This window comes from Zeugodacus cucurbitae, chromosome 4 (genome assembly GCF_028554725.1).
Source record: "Zeugodacus cucurbitae isolate PBARC_wt_2022May chromosome 4, idZeuCucr1.2, whole genome shotgun sequence".
NCBI lineage: Eukaryota > Metazoa > Arthropoda > Insecta > Diptera > Tephritidae > Zeugodacus > Zeugodacus cucurbitae.
This window is the reverse complement of record NC_071669.1, coordinates 50,432,217-50,454,358: the sequence shown is the minus strand read 5'-3', so window position 1 is coordinate 50,454,358 and position 22,142 is coordinate 50,432,217. Positions and strand designations below refer to the sequence as shown.

General features: G+C 34.4%; 1 protein-coding gene and 1 long non-coding RNA gene across 6 annotated transcripts in view; one reads left to right on the top strand and one right to left on the bottom strand.

Moving 5' to 3' along the window:
• Positions 1-22,142, top strand: part of LOC105210465 (3-phosphoinositide-dependent protein kinase 1) — a 49,097-nt gene that overhangs the window by 7,498 nt on the left and 19,457 nt on the right. For 2 of the 5 annotated variants that reach the window (XM_011181459.3, XM_011181457.3), the window contains exons 2-3: positions 10,906-11,344; positions 11,432-11,875. In XM_011181459.3, coding sequence (XP_011179761.2) covers positions 10,906-11,344; positions 11,432-11,875 — 883 coding nt within the window. Of the gene's footprint in view, positions 1-1,893; positions 2,576-5,141; positions 5,561-10,623; positions 10,775-10,905; positions 11,345-11,431; positions 11,876-22,142 lie in introns of those variants that run through there. The other 3 variants (XM_011181460.3, XM_011181458.3, XM_054230102.1) reach the window with 3 other exon arrangements.
• Positions 19,240-21,513, bottom strand: LOC128921788 (uncharacterized). The gene is made up of 2 exons (XR_008471091.1): positions 19,624-21,513; positions 19,240-19,507 (listed from the first exon to the last, which is right to left on the bottom strand). It is a non-coding gene; the product is annotated as an uncharacterized LOC128921788 (long non-coding RNA).

Below are 22,142 nucleotides of genomic sequence, written 5' to 3'. Positions count from 1 at the left end.
CGTCAAATGCACAAGTGGGCTTGGGTGCATGTGTGTGTTGTTGTTGTTGTTTTCTTTTTTTTGTTATTTTTTTAACGTTTTTATTTTGTTCTTTTCTTACTATTATTATTTTTGTTGTTGTATTTTTTATGTTTTAGTTGTTATTTTTTATGTTTTAGTTGTTATTTTTTATATAATTTATTTTTTATTTAATTTTTGTTGTTATTTTTTCTGTTTTTATTTTTGCTATTTTTTGTTATCATATTTTTCTTGTTGTTATTTTTAATTTTTGTTGTATTTTTTACGTTTTAATTGTTATTTTTGATTTTGTAATTTTTTTTTTTTAATTATTTTATTGTTGTATTTTTTATGCCTTTGTTGTTGTTATTTTTTATGTTTTTGTTGTTGTATTTTTTGTTTTTATTTTTATGGTTATTTATTATATTTTGTTATAAAATTTTTCTTTTTCTTGTAATTTTATAGTGTTTTTGTTGTTGTTATTTTTTATGTTTTGTTTTGGTTGCATTTTTATCATACATTACTCTTGGTCACCGCAAAGTTGGTGTGCGCTCAAGCTTTGTGTACAGTCTTGTTTTGATTGCTCTAGCTTGCTGGTGGCAGCAAAAAGCGGCAACAGTTCATGCAATAACCAAGCAACACACATATACATACAGTGAGTATGAAAATTAATCAAAGAATGTGGTGCGTGCTCCATTTTCATATATGCACTAAAAAAATACATTTGTTGTTATGTGTAAATATATATTGATTTGTTGTTATGTCCGTATGTATGTAAACATTTGTTTGCTTACTTGTGCATTGCTTTTGCAGTTTCCGTAAACAGTTTTGAGGCTATTTGACGCTGCAACGTCATGCTATAATCCTATCTGTTTTTTTTTTCTAAAAAATTGTTGTTATTATTGTTTGTTACAATTTTCGAGAAGGTTAATTGAAGGCAAAAACAAAAACAAAAGAGATACGCGAAAAATCGAAAGCAGAAATGTGTGTGTGTGCATGCGTAAAAATGAAAAGAAAAACAGCTACGGACAATTTGAAAGGCAGCACACCTTCACACACACAACAACAACAGTAACAAAAGCAATAACAAACACAAAGTATATAAAACAGCAAGCTAGCTCTCCAACAGTTTTCGCTTGCAATCCCACCCAAACGCAACGCCGCCTCGCCTGCTTATCGGCAACTCACACACACACAAACACATAAATACTCCAATACGTATGTATATACACGAAGCACTACATGTAATCATGTATGTACGTATGTATGTTTGTAATCACATAAAATCGACATTCCATACTCAACAACTTCAAAACAAGTGTAGCTAGTAAACTGCTGTTAGCTGCCATTGAGCGTTTTGGTGATGGCGCAATCCATTCGCCAGCCAGCGATCCGGACGACCTAGTCCATCCGAACTCTCGCGCGCTCACTACCTTTCGTGTGGAGCACTCAGCTGCTTGGCGCTCACACAAAATAATGCCGAAAAATTCATTGAGAAACAAGCGTGTAAAGCAATCGTTTTTGTTTCAGCCGACCACTTCTTGTGCGCCACGGTGGAGAAAAAAACTGACAGCCAGCAGAGCAGCACTATTTTGAGCGACCAAACTATTGACGAAACTTTAGTAGACAAAAAATGCATTTCAGCTCACTCACTCACTCGTTTACTCTCGCTCGCTGGCTAGCTACGAGCAGCTTTTGTGAGCGCTGCAAACTTGATTTTTATTATTTATTTTTGATACGAGTTCGTACGTCATGCTTTTTGCTCGCTCAATAGCTGAGGTATCTATTTTACACATTCCTCGACTATGGCTGTTTTTGTCGGTAACATCGCCAATAGCTATAATGTTGACTCGCTGCATGTACTATATGTATGTATGTATTTGTGTGGGGCGCCACAATATAGAGCGCCGCGGCCCGAAGTGTACTCGTAATAAGCGTTTATGTGGAGCTCATAAGCAGTGAGCGCCACAGCCCGAAGTGTACTCGTAATAAGCGTATATGTGGAGCTCATAAACAGTGAGCGGGGTGGGATTGCAGACAATCTGAAAAATGCTGCTCGTTTATTCGTTTATTCGGTTACGAATGGTATAATTTTTTCATTCTTGATTAGTTTCTGTGGCGCTTATGCCGAAACGGACGTCTTTCTGAATTAACAGAAAGCTGCACGGACAAATACTAAAACAGTACAGTGCTGAATATACATATATAATTGTGGAGAGCAAAAAATCATAAGAAATTGTGTATAATATATAATTGAAACTTACTGTATAATATAAAAAAATTATAGCAAAAATTACTAAAAAAAAGTGTTAGAAAAATTGAATTACAGTAAAAAATTGTAGTGAGATTAAAATAATAATAGTTCAATTTAATGAAAAATATATACTACATACATATATATGTAATTAATTTAAAATTGTAGAAGCAGCACATTATAAAAGCATTAATTCAATGTGAAAAAAATTGTGCTAGCAGTGGTTTTCAAAACGGGCATCTAAGTGTGTGTGTGTTTTGGTTTTTTTTTTCTGTGTGTTCTACGGACTTATTCATTTTTTGCGGAACGCGTATAAAACAAAAGGTGATTTTTGCAAACTTTTTTGTTTTTGTTTGTTATTGATTTTTTCGTTGTATTTTCTGTTTGTTGTTTTGCCATTTCGCTGTTTACTGTGTGTGCATAGTACGCTCAATGGCGCTTCCTTGGGCGACTGCTGCGGTAAACTTGAAAATCTATAGCGGCGTTAGTCGGTCGTTTCGATGGCATAACATTCCGTTAGCTAATCGTTAGACAATGAAAAAACTAAAAAAAAAACAATAGCATTAAGTAAGTTTTCGAAAAGACGTGAAGTGCCGGGGGTTATAGGCTTAAAGAGTGTATTATATAAATTAATAATAAAATAAAAAATTAAAAAATTATTATAACAAAATGTGTTGTAACAGAAATTTTTATATAAGTATCATAAAAAATAAAAAAATGCTATTAAGTTCTGAAAAAAAGATTTAAATACGAAATTATTACTCAAAGCTAAATAAATTAATAATGTTATATTTGTACTTTAGATTGAAAAAATTTAAGTAGCGATATCGAATTCACCTTAGTGTTGTGCTTCTATTATACTAAAAGTTTCACATGTATACTTTTTTACCTCAAATATTAAATACATGTGCCTAAAGTATTTAGTAATAAGAAATTAATTAACAAAACATTGTTTGGATTAATAAATATCAAATTTTATAAAAAATTAAATATCAAATTTTAACAAATAAAAAAATGAAATTTTGAGTAAAATTATAATCAGCTAGAAAATTTTGAATTAATATTAAATAAATTTATTAAAAATATTTTAAATAAAAACTATAAAATTTTATATAATAAAAATTTAATAAAATCTTTAATATTTATTAATGATTTCTAATAAAAAAGTACTTAAAAATAAATTATTTAGAAATAAAAAATAATAAATAAAAAAAAAATTATTATAAAAATTAATAACAAATTAATAAAAATAATAAAAAATTATAAAAATAATAAAAAAATATAAAAATAATAAAAAAAATTATATAAATAACAAAAAAAAAAAAAATTAATTTTAAAATAAAATATTTCATAATTCAATTACATATTGTAGTTATAAAAATTTCCACGCTTCACTTCACAACGCCACTATACCACCCTGTGCGCGATTTCTATAGTTTTTGAACATTTACGCAAATCATAAATGCCTACACACCACTGTGTAATGCTGAAGTACGCATTTCTATGTCCAAAAAACATAAATACATATAAAAAATTGTATACGTTTGACGCACTTGAAAAGCAAAAAGCAGAGAGTAGATAAACTATAGACGAATAGCGAATTCTAGTTAAAATATAATTAAAAATAGAATAAACTCTGTTCATTTGTATGAAAAAAAGAACAACAACAGGCGTACCCTTTACCACATGCCGCACCATCATCAACGCACCAACCGCAATATTACCATAAGAATTTCTGGGTTGTCATGCACAAAAGCATATATTATACATATACATACATATGTATATATACTACGTTTTTACGATTGCAAATTATATATACTCTTCATACTTTTACGCTGTTTATACCCTTTAGCTATACGCCACTAATCATAATTGCCGCCGTTAGTTCATAGTTGGCTTTGTTGTTGTGACTGATCTGCTTCCAACCAACTCGCTACACAACACAGAGTCGCATTGTTTTGGAATTTGTACCCCTTTGCATATAAACTTACATATGCACATACAAATGTACTATCGTATTGTGCGTGCAGACGCTCACCCCTTTTCAGCTGGCTTCGCCACCAACAGCTGCTATCTTCATTTGTTTGTTTATTGTGCGTATAGACTACTAGACCCATCCGCTCACCCACTCATCCCCCCACCGTCGTACGCTTATGTCATAAAATTCTTCCATTGCGTGTTTTGCTTCATTACATACATACGCATATAGTTACGTAGTTGCGTATATTTGTATTAACGTCTGTCGTCATTCCGCCACAAAGTAGATCATATCATATAGGAGGCATACTCGGTAAAATACCCATCATTTGGGCATACGCAATGCGTAGTAGTTGCTTCAATAAACCCGCCTTTTTATTGGTGTTTGTGAGCGCTCTCACGCTTAGCTAATACTTAGTCAGTAGTAGGTTAGGAGTGGGGTGCAGTAGGGCGGCGATACAATGCCGGGACTCTGGGGTTGCTTATACGCATTACGTAGCGGAGTTGCGCTTGTTTTGGTTCACTTGTAGGCGAGTCGTTTGGAGGTGGTGGTGGTATGTTGGAGCAACAAACCATTGTTAAGCTCTCGAAGAGAGTGTGAGAGTCGGTGTGTGAGTGTGTGCGAGTCGCAGAGTGGATTAACGAGTATGCGTACAAATTTTGCCAGCACAACACGGTGGTGAGCGCAAAGGTTGCTAATGAAATTCGGCAAGAAATTCATTATTTAATGGAAGCTAAAAGTTTCAGTATCAAATTAAGAAAAAATACCAGCACTTGCTTTGTTATGTAAAAATAAGAAAATTTAATAGTAATTTGTGCGTTAAATGTTTTACTGACATTTTATACTTCATGAGTAACTGTGAAAGTGAAAAAAACTGTATATCACCGACGGTATGTGAAAGAAATAAGACTACTAGTTACTCGCCGCAAATTCGCACAGCTCAAGCGCAGCTATTAAATTATTAAACCTTTTTTACGCGTTTGAATTGCTTATACTCTTTATTAAAAACGACGCGTACTTTGTTTGTTGTATCGTGTTAGCAAATGAAAGGAAAACTTAAATATAAAACATTTTTATTAAAATCGCTGTCAATTCGAGTTATAGTTCCTTTGTTTTCGCCATAGCTTTGCTTTATATATTGATTTCGTGAAACGTTGATTTCATTAAAACGTCTTTGGCTTTCTTCTAATAAAAATTCGTATTTTGCGTGTTGCAGCAATAATCACAACAGCAAAAAGTAGTTGCAAACAAATAAAAACAACGTCTTACATACGAACAAACGAGTTTATGCATACCAAATGGAAAAGCTGCAACAACAGCTGTTTGAGGTAAATTTTTGCTTAACAAAAAAATCCTTGCGCCTCTTGCATGGGAAGTGGGTGGTGCGCTGTAAACCACATGCAGACCGAACGTGCAGCATGCAATTGCAGAATAATAATATTGTAAATTTTTTTGCTGGCAAATAAGCACAATAACCGCAATACATTTCTTTAAAAATCTTAAAAAGCAAAACAGATAATTTATTAATTAACTAGTACGGTGCGCGGTGCTTGCAATAACACAAAGAAAAATGTGTAAAATTTTCTTAATTTATAACGTGTGATGGAGTGTTTTGCGCAGCCCAGTACATATAATATTGAAATAACAACCTACGTATGTACATATGCCGCGTTCTATATGTGTGTTTGTATATATAAATTTCTCCACGTATCCTTAATTTGTCGCAATTTACGAATATGACAAGTTGAACTTTGGTAAATACGCAAAAATTTGTTTGCGTCTTTTGCACTTTTTGCGCATTGCAGTCGCGAAAAATTTCGCTTATGGAATAAGCTAAGCTGTGCTGCTAAATCAAATGTATCCGGTAGATACAAAAAAAAAGAAAGCACAACAATAAATATATGTACAACTACATACAAACACACTATTTATTTATTATAAGATAAGCAGACAAAGTCAGCCCACAACATGCTGTGCGCATCATGTAAACACATACACAAAGCATCCACGTACATATGTATATTTACGCGTCAGTGCAGATTTCATAGAAAATGCGAAAATTTGCGAAAATAAAATAAAGTTAAAAAATTAACAATTATTTATTGCTTTCAGTGTATGTATAGCTGTTTTAATATGCCATTTAATATTTAAATTTCCACTCGAAAAATCTTGCATACGAATATATTTTATGTGTGTACAATTATGTACTAATTGACTTTCATATTCAAGTTCTTTGCTTGCATCAGCTGTACGTTGTGAAAATCTATAAATATCCAAAAATTACGCCATATCAAAGCACATAAAAATGCTGCGCTGATAAGCCACCACAAACATATGTTATAGAAAAATGCTTTTAGATAATTTCACAACAATAAATACCTCGCACAAATACAAAAGAGTGTTCAAAATCATTAATAAATGCTAACATTTCGCATCAAATCTATATTTTTTCGGCCTTTGACTGTACTCATAATCGTTGATTTTATATTGAAAGCAATAACATGGAAATTAAAATGGTCCTCCCTACATTTCAGTGCCATTAATATCAATATCAGGTTGCAAACGCATAAATGTATGTTTATGTCTGCCCCATTTTGTTGCCAATTGGCGTTTGTTTTGATATTGGACTTTCTGCTTTTATTATTATTTCTTTTATAAAATATTTAATTGTCAGCGCAACGCGCTCGTTTCACACTTCGGCAACGCACACGACAATCATAAAGTAGATTAATTTTAATTTTATTTAAATGTCATTTTAGTCTAGACATTAACGACAGCATCTTCTTAACAACAACCAAATATAATTTTTGTGCCAACAAAATATAGCACAAGTGTAAAAACAAAAATCTGCATGAATGCCTAAATAAATATCAAGATATATATTTATTTTTCTGATAGTAGGGTCGGTAATAAAAGTGATTAAAAATAATAATTTGAGAGTAAAAAAATGTGATAAATTTTTCTTAGTTGCCAATAATTAATTATATAAATTTGTGTATTATAATAATTTTTTAATAATTCAAACCAACAATTTTATTGCATTGTAACAAAAAGTAATTCATTTTAGTAAAATCGACGCACCCTGATATTTAACACCATAAATTTCGAAAAAAAAAAACAAATAACTGAATGTTTGCAATCGTTTGTTTGTTGAAAAAATATCCACCGCACCATTATTGTATTATTGTTGGTTTTGTAGTCGTGCTGTTGTGGGCGTTTAGACTTTCGCTGGCTGTGTAGGTGTTGGCGTAGGAAAATTTTTCAAAACTGTTGCACAAACAGACCCAAAGAAAAGACAAAACACAAGTGCGCAACGGAAAAATAAATAAAACATTAAAGAATTAATTAATTTCACATAAATAAATAACGAAAAATGTATAGTGAGAGATATTTAAACTAAATACATATATTATTTAGAAAAAAAATTTAATCAGTAATATAATGGAAAAAAAATCTCAAGCATTTGAGTGTTAATTGTTTTTATTTTTTATAAAAAATATTTGAAATTTTTCAAATATAAATTCCTTAATTTTAAACACTGTACTGCAGCGGTAAAATTTTCATTTACATTTTTCACTGATCTGCAACAATTTGATCCGCATGTGTTGAAATGTTTTGGGAAACATGTACATACATTAGTATCTATGGGTATATGTATATTTACAATATAAATAATATATACACACTGTGATATTTATAAGGCCAGCCAACCATTGACGTTATAGTCTGCCACTTCCACTTGTCTGCGGCATTTATGCATTTTTCAAATATTTTCTTGTTAAATATAAATGATTGCTAAATATAAATCAGCAACTGAAAAGGAAATTGAATAATCGCCTGTTGTATGGTGTGGTGGTGCACATGCTCACAATGAAAAGTGAAATCTGATCGCGGATCACTTGGCGATCGCTGAGCAAGGCAAGGTTTTGTAATTTTTTTTGCAAATTTGTTTTAGAATTTGGAAATTTTAGAAAATGTGTGACGAAATGGATCAGTATTTAAAATAACTAAGTACTTTCTTTTTTTTTCATTTTTAAGAAGTACAAAGTCCTCGTGCTCAATTAAATGTTATGCACACATTTGATTATTATCACATTTCATTAACAGCATTCAATTATGTGATCTGCTCCGCTCATCGATCAATGGCCTGCTATGCACACACTCATACATACATAAACCCATAATTGAGTGCAACTTATACAGTTAATCAGAGGCTATGAACAAAGCGAGCGTTCGGAACAAAGAATGAACTTCGCTTTGCGCTCGAAAGTCATGAGCATGATTGGAGCATGACTAGGCTAATAAATAAGCTAAGCCCAGCCTCAGACAACTACACATCCATACATATATATATGAATGTTGTTTCGATCACAACTCAAAAAGTTCATCTTGAGAGCCGATCGAGATGAATGAGAGTAAGGCAAAATACACATATATACTTACTTAAGTTTATGTATATTGTGAGTCAGGCATCAGGAATAAGAGCATATACTATCTACATATTTTGTATACGTTGTTGAATATGAGATCATGATCTTTACATAGCCACATAAACACGTTGTACTCACCTCTCACCTATACGCAGACATGCACATATACTCACATTTGCTATATATGTATATCGATATATTTTTGTTTGTATATAGAATGTCTGTATAATGAATTGTAATCAATGAAGACTAAATACCGAATCCGGCCAGTCCACATTCCAATGACCGTTTTCACACGGGCAATTTTTGTCGCGGCAATTCTTAGTTTTATAGGAGAGGGGGCGACCAAGGGAAGCGAGAGAGAGAGAAATTCTCGTCTCTTCGTCGCCCCCTCTCCTATAAAACTAAGAATTGCCGCGACAAAAATTGCCTGTGTGAAAACGGTCAATGGAACGCGCTGTACTAAGTGTGTGCATATTTAGTATAACTATAGCCTAAGGATATGTGTTAGACTAAGCAGAGCTCAGTACAGGTGGTTTTTATAAGTTTTATGTAAGCATTCCGATATGCTTACATGTTCTTATTGGAAGGAGAAATTAAATAAAAGAAATAAATATGTAGTGTTTTAAAATCCAGTTCAATTTTTTAATCAATCAATTTAATTTTTCTTATTTTTTTAAACATAATTAAAAGTTAATAATTATTTTATTTGTTTTTTTTTTTTATTTCTTTATTTTTTTATGCAATTTTTTTAATCTTTTTTATTTCTTTATTCGTAACATTTTTTCTAATTTATTTCCCAGTAGAATAAAAATATATCTTTATACTATATATCAACAAAAGTAAACACTAATTGGCTTAAATGGCGCCCAGCGCAAAGAAAGTGGGTGTTGGTTGCCACAGACAATACTAACTGGAGCGTGTAGTCTCTTCCAATATAAAAAATAATACAACCATTGCTGGGCGTTGCTTTAAAATAACTGTTTGCGAATTTCACTCTACAAACTTTCCACTATAAATCAGCGCAAAAAACCAAAAAAAAAGAGGAAAAATTGCATAATTATTTTATTTTCCGCGAAATGCTGTTATATAAAGTGTTAACTGTGTATGCGTGTGCGCCGAATGCTTGTTTTATAAAATGAAAATTTTGTGAAAAAGGAAAACTGTTTATTTTGTTCTATAATACACCCACAGCGCCGCGCATAATTATAAACCTTCTTAAGTGTGTTTATACAAATTAAGAACAAACTACCGTTTATTCTTTTTTCTCACTTCTTCAAGCAACGCTCTCTCGCTTTCTTTGAACAACAATTACAATTATACATTTTTGGTACGACTTCTGCGTCTCTGGCATCTCGAACGCGTTTTTAAACTAGCATTTAGTCTGACCAATCGTGCGGTAAATGAACTCTTATACGGGGATCCTTGAACCCGTTTATGATTTATGGTATTCTGTTTCAGTTTAGCCTTCGTGCCCTTCGCTTCACACATCATAACCAACACGCTCGATCGTCTGCACAGTTTATTTCTACACTGCTTCTTCGCCGCCGTTCTACCATTCTTTTTTATATATTATTTGTTTTCTTTTTCCGTTCTTTTTTATTACTATTGCATTCTACGTTTTAGACTCATTTTCGTAACAGTTGTATTTACATTTTTTCTACACCATAATATTGTTTGCAGCAGCGTCAGCCCCCTTTAGATTTCGAAAATATCATTATCTACTTGATTTCATCATCTTCTATTTGTTTTTCTATTAAACACTTGTTTTTAACGCTTCCAATCTACTTTGTAATTTCATTCGCGTGTAGATTTTACGATCAAAGCAAATACGATTTCTTTCGTATAAGCCTATGAAATTAGTTTTATGATATTTTGTTATTTCCATTTAACGCTTGTTGTTGTTGTGCACTGTTTTTCGACTACAAAGTGTTTTGGAAGACTTGTTTCCCCCAACAACAACGCGCAAAAACAAATTCGAGATCAATGAGGAGAGGCAACCATTCATTAATCAGTCACAGCGCGTAGTGTAGAAAAGAATATTTATAGTGTTTTGATTAGATAAATGAATAAAGTTGTTTTGGAAATACACACATTAAAAGCACGTGTGGTGTCAGTTGTTTTGATTGGCAATAAATTAGAAAATAATATTTTCTTAATTTTAATATTTATAAATATGCGAAAAAATTTAAACAAAATTCAAAAACATTTAATTAACAAATCTCTCTCTTTCTTCTACACAGATAAACGGTCAACAGCAGCAACAGATCCTGTCGCCGTGCAGCACGATGCCAGCGATGCCAAAAGAAAAGGCCACCGCAGTATCGTTGAGTGAGAATAATTTTACCGAACTGAAATTTAAAGAGTTATCTTTGAATACAAACAACACCGCCAACGCCGCCACAGCCACAATGGCCACCACAGCTACAAGTCGCATGCATCAGCATAGCACACAGACACCTACACATCATCTACCCGCAGCAGTACAGACAACAACAAACGCCACAGCGACGACAGCAACCGCCACACAACAGCCAACAATGCCACATTGGACGCAACGCCAAAACCAACAACAACAAACACAGTCCCGCAACAGCCTATGCGGCTGCGGCAATCTCTCGGCAGTCATACCAGAGACAGTGGGCAGCTTAAATCATGGCAGCAGTAAATATTTAACAAATGGTAGGCGTTTTGTATACATAATGTTCTTTGTACAATGTTTATTTACTTGAACAATTTCTCTTCTCCTTCATCTCCTCCCACCTGTAGGACATTCATCACCTTTGGCCGCCGCTGTAGCTGCTGCACAGCAAAATGGTGCTACAACGCCGGAACACACGCCGACATGTTGTCGTTATCAGCAACAACAACAACACATACTACAACAACAACAGAATGGCTATGATAGCGTTGAACCGCTACAGCAACAACAACAATTGCCACGCATATATAACAACAACAATGGGCTTGCAGGTGGTGGTGGTCTAAATGCTGCACCCCCCACCACCGCCATCAATATCGCCTCGGCCTCAACACTCTCCGTAGCATCTATCTCGATCGGCTCGGCCGGTGCATCAACATCGCCCACAAATGTGGCTGTAGCGCCGCCAAAGAAATCGCCAAATGACTACATTTTTGGCAAATACATTGGCGAAGGCAGCTTCAGCAATGTTTACCTCGCTGTGGATGTGAATACGAAGCGTGAATATGCAAGTAAGTGTGAAGTGCAAATAATTAATTTTTAAATTTAAACTAAATACATACATACGTACGTATATGTGGGAGATAGAGGGTGTGTGTTTGTATGTGAAATTGCAATTTTAAATTTCATTAGAATGCATGTGTTTATCAGCACCAAGCCCCACTGGTGTGTGATTGACAGTAATAGCGGCAGCAGTAGTAGCAGCAGCGAAAAAGTGAAATCAACACAAAAACAAAAACTGCAAAGCAAATGATTTTAAAATAGCAAAACGCTGCTCATAAAAAACACAAAAATAGCAGCAAAAATATATATTATTCTCAATGGGATTTTTCCACTTACACTCGAGTTTGTACAGTTTATTTGTTTGCGCCTGGCGCCAACGAAGCGGCGCTGTATGTACAACAGCAACAACAAGCGTTTCATTAATAACGTAATTCAACACGGTGACGCTGATATTCAAGCAAGATGAAATACCAAAATTGACACAAAACGAATGTGCAAACATACCAACTGCTGTTGGTATGGAATTGTAAACGCTCGCCATACATACAAACACACATATGTATTTGTACCGTATTTGCTTTCAACTGACTCCAGTTGTAGCAGCACTGGCTTATTAATATGTATATGCGCTAGTTGGTTCAATTAGTTTGGAATGTGGTGGCCCGATAGTTAGTTAGTTGGCCGCTTAACTTTAGTTTAATGGACGCTTGTGATTAGCGCATGGCAAGCGGCAAACACCTGATCAAGTGCTAATTTCTGTTATTGTCTGCAAAAAGTAGTTGCTGCAGGCTAGTGAATGCATAATACACATTTATCTATGTAAATATCTATAACTGTATGTATGCTGCTAGTAATTGCATTGACTGTGCAATAGCAGTGGCATTAACAAGTTGTTGGCCTTCCGAGCGATGTTTGTCCATAAAACTTGCAGCAACGGTTACAAATAAACAAAAAAAGGCAGCTTATACCATACACTCCTGACTAATTGTGAAATTATAAAATAAACGCCTATACACGATGAATTGGCAAACTATATAAATCGCTTTATTTTTACATAATTCATGCTGACAAACAATCTCGCCACAACTAGCTGTCTCGCTGTCGCTATTAGCCCAGTCAGTTTGCTTTTGTTTATTTATACTATGAATTTCTATGTGACGCGTGGCGCTTTTTTTGCCAGTGCTTATTATCAGCAATTTATTTTTTGCCAGATCACATGCCAAAGCGAAAATTGTTTCAATATCTTAACGCGCCGCTCAGCCTTTTGTGCGAAATCTTATCTCCATGCATTAATCTGTAGAAAGTTCTAACTGCTACTACTCGGGCGTTAGCAGCGGTCTTATATGTATGTGTGGCCAACACCCTCCCCCCTCCAGCTGTGCCGAAAACACGGTTTTTTTCTGTATCAGCCTTTCACTCTACTGGGTTTTCCCCATTGACGTCGACTCATGGCACGCATTTGCCCGCAAATGAAATCAAAATAGGCAGTTGTTGTTGTTGTAGCAGCTGGTTTTATCTTTGGCTAAAACAATGAGCCGCGCCTCGCTGGCCAACAAGCGTTCGTCGCGCGCTGCGCAAAACACGCGAAACGCCCAGCCGCTCGTTTTTATGATCTTTTTTGTGACTGCCTGTACACGCTCTCGATTATTATTTTGTTTATTTATATATTTTATTATATTTTCATAGGCTTTGTGGCAGTGATTTTGTGCTTTGTTTTTGTTTTAATATAATACTTGTGATTTTTGCTAATTTTATACTGATTTGCCTCTTCCTGTTTGTGTTGATATTCATGCTGACGCGTCTTGATTAACTTTCACACGCGCACACACACTCTATTTAATATTTGGTTAGTGTAGGCAGTCTCATTCAGTCAATCGAACATTGCAAAACAATGTTTCAATGCGTTTAATTGAATATCTGCGAGTGACTGTCAAAGCGCAGCAGCAGCAGCGACGCTTATCATCTGCTGACGTCGCTAATCGTGCAAATTTCGATTGAGTTTTCGCGATAAGCAATCACGAGAGTGTTTATTTTATATTTCATTTTTAAATATTTGTTTTTCACCTATTTGTTGATTATCGCATTAGAAAGCAAACACACTGGTATGCAGTCATGTACATACATATGTATGTATGTATCTATGATAGTATAAGCTGTTTTCCCCGTATGAGCGTAATTGATTAAGCACTTATTGTGAAATCTTTTTGCATATTAGTATTTATATTGAATAATCGCGTTTAGTTGTAAGCAATATGATTTTCTAATCGTCATATTTTCGCTAGAAAAAAATCCAGTATATTGTTGTTTTTGCGCTGCCACCTGTTTTTCTGGGCGCCAATGCACGTACGAGAGTTGTAAATATGTACGTACAACAATAATAATCCCCCTATGTGTGTATAAAAGTTATTTTGTTGCCATTATTGTGCACAAATAAATTTGTTTACTTCAATCAACACAACACGGCACGAACAAAATATGTAGTCGCCAATAGGCAGAGGGGCGGGCAGGCGGGCTTTCGCTTGCTGTTGTGCCGTCAGCGGGTGTTAGTGGCGACGACAGAGCAATAAATAGGCGGCGACGGCAGCATCGACGCAAGTGTCAGCAAGTCGACAAATGGTTGGTAGGCTGACAGTCAGTCATTGTCATTGTATGGCTGCGCAAAGAAAGTGACAGCGTTTATACTATATATTACATACATATATATTTTGATATAAACATACATATTTGTTTTTATATAATATATGTATATAGAAAGTATGCGCACAATAACAATGTCAAAGTGCGAAATTGTTATCAAATCGCAGGCTGGCAGCTTGCAATTATCTGCCGCTTACATACATACAATGACATACATATTTACATACTTTTGTAATATTGTTATTTTTTTTTCGAACAATTGCACACGAGTATTACAAAATACTTGTTGTTGTTGTTGCTTTTTGTTGTGGTATGCATCTTTATTTTTATTTTTTTTATTTTTTTAATTATAAATAATTTACATAAGAATCTTTTATGTGCAACAGCAACCGGTTCCAGCAACATTTTTCATCTTTATAGCTAATCTATCTTCTGCTGTAAATAAATGCATACAGACAAACATATTTAATTAAATGTAAGTGATATGCAGCTTGCTAGTAAATCATAATGCTAGTAGTAAGTAATATATTATTACACACGACATACATACATATAATACAAACAATGTACATTCATAAAAATAAGTAATAGTGCGTCATTGTTGTTTTCCACACTTCCACCGTGCATTATTTTTACAACCTAAAATGCCAACAACACTCGACAACAACAACAAGCAAGCACACCTTCCACTTGCGCTCACTCACTTACTACTTGTGACTGCTGCTGATTGCTTAAAATATTGGTGCTTACAATGACAATTGTTGAAATGGCGACACGTGTAGGCGATAAAATTGTTGTTTTTGTTTGCCTACTTTACACTACAGTGTATATGTATATGTACTTAAATAAATACATACAGTAAATATGTAAGTAGACATTTCGCTGACTGGCGACTTGTTTATAACTCTTTCACACTGCCGTTCCTTCTGTTGCTCCCCTTTTGCTGTAGTAATTTAGTACTTCACTGCCGCATTCTTACATACATATAGACAGACAGACAGACATATGTACATACATTTTAAATGTGTCGTCATATATTTATTCTAACGGAGTTTGAAGTTTGTAGTGTAGCCATTATTTTGGATGATTCCAAAGTGTCAACGTTGTCATTACAACATTAACTTTGCGCGCTTGCTTGCCTGCCCCCCTCAAAAATATATTTGTATGTATTGCTGTGCGTTCATTCATTCATAAGCTGGTCTGTCCTCATTTTTGTCATATTATCTATTTTTGTTTTTGTTTTTTTTTTTTATTTCCTCACAGCAATCACTTTTTAGCTTTACTGCTAAGTCACTTAACCCCTTTCCCCTCTATTATACTCACCACAACAATTTTATGCGTTAGCAGCAGCAACTCCTCCTCCGGTATGTAATTAGTGTTTTGCAATCACAAAAAGTACATTTCTCAATAGATTTGAATGTAGCTGTGTTGTTGGTAGTAAAAGTTTAAAATATTTTTTTTTTATTAGAAAGTTGTTTTTCTTATTTTTAATTATTATTTTTTTGACCTCTAAAAATGTGAAATTTGTCATTGTTTTGACTTTTACTGCGTCTTTTACGTATGCTTAGTATACTTCGTAGTGTCTACGTAACTATGTATATGTATGAGCTTTAGTGTACACGCTAGGTGTGCTCCACTCCTCGGTCTGTCCCTGTTGTCCATTATTTTATTTTATTTTTTTATTATTTAATTCATGCGCACTACAGCACTTTTGTAGGTCCAAATTTTGTTTATAATTTTAAATTTTTAATGAGATTTTAGCAGTATATACATACATATATAATATATATATAAATATAAATACGTACGTATCAATCAAAGTGTTACGTAAAGGGTGCTTGTGTAGGTGTTTATATTAAAAAATTGTAGTGGCTTCAAATTAATCATAAACACCTCGCATTCACATGTTCATCGATTAGATGAATAGCATTTTTAGTTAAAATTTTTTATTTTAATAATTTTTATTTCATTAATTCACTTTTTGTTGTTGGAAAAAACATAATATTCGCAAGTTCATCGAGACGACGTATGTGTTTTATTGTACGAAAAGCATAATTCATTGAACATACAGCAAAACTGCTATAGATTTCATTGAATTTAAGTTTATATTTATGTAGTGTATCAGTAAATTAAAATTCATCGTTTGGATGAATATGATGAATACCTCCTGATATGAAGTACATAATTTATTAACTACAAAAATGTTTTTTTTTCTTGGAGAATTAATCGTCAATTGAATTTCATCGAATAGATGTATATTAAATTTCGTATTTAAAATTTTAAATATTCTAAATTCGCTAATTCTTCGTGTATATCCACATTTCCTATAACTTAACCCTTTTACTTACGCACTAAATACGCGCGTGTACATAAACCCCAGGTTTTTAGTTACCAACGCACTTGTTGTTATTGTTGTTTTCTTTTTATTTTCATTTCTTTAATTTCGCAAACTATTTCGGCATTTCATTAAATTGTCAATCCAGCTTTTTGTGACTTACTTAGAATTCCGGTGTCTATTTGTTGTTGTTCTTGTTTTTTTTTTTTGTTAGTTTTGGTTGGTTATATCATAGTTGCGGTCGTACTTGGACTTGAGGGATGTTAGAGCTACTGTGTTGAGCCGGTGTTTTTGGCTGGCTTACGTGCCAACGAGCATGTACGCACTTAAAAACTAAAATAAAAAAGTGAAAAACAAAAAAAATAGTAAAATTAAGCAACAACAACACTGGTGACACTATTGTGCAGCTTTTTATTTATATGGTAGTGTTTTTTTATTACTTGGTGGTAATAAAAATGCGTGCCATACATATGTACATGCTTAACTTTTGATTTATATACATGCGTATATTTGTGTACTTGATTTATGCTGCGACCTCCTCCTTTACCAGTGCGCTTCGTACCGCCGCTTGGTCTCTTTTGCACTATTTTTGTGCTAATGTAAAAAATACCGAAAAAATACTAAAAATAGTTTTATTCACATATGTAAGTACATACTTGCCCTTAGCTACAAGCAATCGCTACACAAGTCTTCTTGCGGAATTTAATTTGCGGAATAGTAAAATATAACTTGAAACTGGTTTAAAATAGTCATGGTTTGAGGTTAGTACTAGAGATATGCATAAAATTTGCCGAAAATAGCAAACAAGTTTTTTTTGTTTGATCTTTTTGGTGTCATGTGCGTCATAGAGTATAGGTAATTTAATGCTTTTTTAATATTTTTTTATATATAATATTATTTTTTATTTTAATATTTATTTAATATTTATTTAATTTTTGTTTTTTTAAATTTAAATATTTAATTTTTTTATATTATTTTTTTATCTTTTTGCATATGCATTAACGTAACGGCTCCTCATGTGTGCGCATATTTAATTTCCATGTTCCTCGTTACAAGTTTTTGCGCCCCTCTTCAACTCCAGCTCCATAAATAAGGCTTGAATATCATTAGATTTAATGAATTTCTAAATTATATTTCTTTGTTGCTTTGACGCATGCCACTTCTAACTGTCATTTATACGCTTTTTATTGACTTCTTTGTAGTCGCTTTCGTCATTTACAGCTATACGCTGACGCACGACATTCCATGCAGAATGATTTGATGCGCTTCACACGCTGAAAATTGATAACGTTTTTACAATATTTTAACTGCCCAACCCCCCTCGTCTTTGCCACCTCAAGTAGGCCTCGCAACCATTCATGACTTTGCGCATTTCGATGTTTTATCAGCGCTCTCGGTTTTCACAGTTTTTACAACAGCAAGAATATATAAAATAAAATAAAATTATTTTCAAAAAATATACATACATACATACAAACATATTTTTGCGTCATTCACATTATTGTTGTTTTTGCTATTTCTGTATATCCATGATTTGTGCTTGACTGACGCACGCCGATGACGACAACGACAACCGCGACGATCAGCCGGTTTCAGTTTGCATACACACAGAAAGTCTAGAGCGCGTTAGCTGCTGACGCTGTGGATTTGTTTGTCTACTGCGCGCCCGGCTGACTGTGTGTGAGCGCTGGCGTACGCACACATTTATATTTTTTATATTTTTATTTTATTTTTTCTTTATTGTCACATGATAAGCGCTCGAATTAACGCATGCAGTGGATACTAGATAAAGCATTAGACGCCTTTAGTTAGGTTAGTTTACCTGCGTAGACCTTGAGTGCCCCAGCGGTACGACAACACATGACAATCAGTTTCAATGAATTGCTGCGATTTTAAATACACATTTTCTTTACAAAAAAAAAATATAATAACAACAACAAAGTTTTATAATTATACATTGTACTCTCGCAACTCGTTGTAGTGTCTCCATACATTGTCTGTGACTGCGTTTTATCGCATTTATTGCGCCTAGAAATCGGAAATATGCACGTGTTTGCTTTTTGCTCGTTTGCAACACGTGTTTCCTGCTGCACTTTTATCTTTCTCCACACTGTTGTTGTTGTTGTTGCATTCTACAGCAGTGCAATGTTTTCGCGCCATTTTACATGCATGGGCCACGCACAAACACACACACACACGCGTGTAAATAAATGTTCGTCTGTGTTTACCGACTTGTATGTTGTAATGTTGTTGCATTGCTTCCATGTTCATTTAATTTTCTATTTTCGTTTCAAGTGCATTCCAAGCAGTCTGCGGACTCTGACCGCCCAGCCGTACCGCCTGCACAGCACCGTTTGTGTGTTCTGCCTTCTACCTTTTGCTGTATTTTGTTTGTTGTTGTTGTTGTTGTTATTATTGACTCAGAACCTAGTGTGTCTGTCCGTTGTTTATAAAAGCCGCTGTGCACCGCTTGCCTGCCTACCAGCCCGCTTAGTGTGTCTTCTCAGCTTCTGACCGCTTCTTCGCGGCAGCTGTAACTGATTTCCCAGAATTTCCAAATGATTTTACACACATTAGTAGCGCAGCTGAAATGTGTTTCTTTTTTTTCCTTTTCCACGTCGTTTATCTCTGCCTCGTGTGCGTCTGGTTTAGTGCGTCTTGCGTTGTGCTGAAAGAAAAGAAAATGTTTTCAAAAAAATTTTTGTGGATTTTAATCCGATTTGTTTCATTTTTTTGTTTTTTTTTTGTATCTCAAAATTTTCTTCTTCGTGTGTTTCTACTCACGCATCTGCTTTGTCAAGTAATCCATCAGCGTGTTAAACACATAACGGCTAAAATTTTTCGAACGACTTTTGTTGTGTTTGTAATGCAACGGTTCTAACTTTTAGCTGCTTCACCTTGTTGTGTTGTTGTTTTTTTCGTGGCAACTGTACACATTCTTTTCGTGCGGTGTTGCAATAGTTTTGTAATGTCTGCTGTAATCACCTTGTGTCTCCTTGTTTGTACTGCATATCTCTTATTTCTTTATTTCGTCAAGAAAGTGTGTGTTGTCACAAGCAGTTGTGGATTTTTTTTTGGCTATAAAACAACAACAACTGTTTGTTTAAGTTATAAATCATGATTAGATATAGTTTTATTACAATGGTGCTAAGGCTGTGTGCATAGTGTAGTTTTGAGGGTTGAATGAAGCGTAGAAAAATAAAAATTTGAGGTTAGAATTTTAATTTTTTCTTAATTTTTTATAATTCTAACTCTTTAGTTTATTTTTGCGCCCTACTATGTGCTTAGTCTTATATCAAAAATGTGTTAAATTCGAACTTTAACTTTTAAAATTGTTGACCGCCCACCCTAATGATGCGTTGCGTTGGCGTTAAGTGTTTCTTTTTTGTTTTTTTTTTTTAATTTCTTTTTTGCATAATTTCCGTTCGCTTATAAATTCGTATGCGTTTTTTCTTCCTCTTCATCTTCTTCTTCCAACTCTTCTTTTTCTTCAGTGCAGTCAGACACACACAGAGTATGCAATTCAGCTTGTTTATGAAATTTAATACGCACGCTTTTTCGAACTTTGTCCCGCCAAGCGACCAATTTCAATTTGGGTCATTAACCTTCATTGTCGTACGAAGTAAAATGAACGCCTATGTGTGTGTGTGTTCGAGTCTCGGTAACTTCTGCTTTTTCAATTGGATTTTTATTTATTACTGTCCACTGTCCTTTGAGCACTCACATTAGTTTTGACCACAAATACAACCATATGCACACACACCCGCGCCTACAAAAGACCCTGACTGATTGTCTGACTTGTGTAGTTGTTGTTGGTCATATTTAATATTGTTCGTCATCATATTTCACGCTTTTATTGTAAGCGTACTACATATGCATGCAGCTGGACGTGTGTTTGTTCGCGCGTTGTCTGTGTCTTCAGGACGAAAGACAAAGGAAGAAGCAGCAGGTCTGCGCTTTGTTCTTTAAAAAATGCAAGCAGCAGCTACCTGCCTGCCTAACTGCTGATGGCGCATTCTGTTTTGACTCTCCCACAATATTTATGACTGCTTTGTTAGGCTCTTGTTGTTGTAGTTGTATTTCTTTCTTTTTTTTGTGCTCGCTGCTGCACTGTCTGGTGTGTACGCCGTCGATTAACATGTTTCACTTAACCTTTGGCTTTGCGGCTTTGTTGGTCAACAGCTGCAGAATGAGGACAAGCAGACGGACGGACGTACGAACAGACAGACAGTTAGCTTGTGAGCTGTAGCACCAACGACAGCTGTGCGCTGTTGCTTCTGCCCTACTCCTTCGAGTTTAATGGCTGTATTTAAGTCTAATAATTGTATTGCGTGAAGACTCCTTGTTTGAGTGCTCACTCGCTGTTGTCCTTCATTTCACATTTGAAGCGGCGCGCACATTTAATTACAACAACATGCAGTTCGTTGTTGCTTTTGTAAAACAACTCTCAAGTATATAACCTTCAGTTTTGTTTTGATATATATTTTGAGTTAAGCAGCGATGAGCAGTAACAGTGAAATGAAGCGGAAGTAAAACAACAACAACAACAACAACGCCTGTGGCAGCAGCAGCATTTTATGACATTTCAGAACAAAAAAATCCTTTGCGTGCAGTCAATATGTCGCCGAAAGGGCAATAAACTCAACGCCGCGTGTGCGAGCAACAACAAAACTATTAACCAAAAAATAAAAATAAAATAAAATGAAAACGCCAGCAAATGCTTGTCAAACGACAACAGTTGGGGGCTTTGTGTTTGAGGCAGCAAAGACTTATGAGTCACTTTTTCGGCAGCGTTTTGATTATTATTGTGGTTTTTGGAAGCGCTGTCTTGAGCCTGCTGAGGGTAGAGGGCGCGTAAAAGGAAGTTGCAAACACGCTTGTATTGATTCGCTTGAGCAGTGACGTATTTCTAACTATATTTTATATGTTCAAGCAGTGGAAGGTGGTGATAAATGCCAAGCGGTCTTAATTTATTGTAACAACAAAACTATTCAAAGCGTCCATGTGACTTTCAAGCTCAATAACTTTATTTATTTTTATAAAAATTCATTTTTTATATCTTCTTTTTCAATTCTTCCATACTTTCTTGAACTTTTGCCCAACTCACAGTGTCTTCATACATCTTCCTGTCTTTTAAGATATTTTTTTGCCGTTCCTTGTCGCGATGGTAAACTTTTCGTATGTATATTTATAGCAATAATTGTGTGTGGGGGAATTTAGTCGAAAAGACAGCACCTAAGATTCACATTGTATACGAGTAATACATAAAAAGTCATGTAAGACAAAGCTTTAGCTTAGTACAC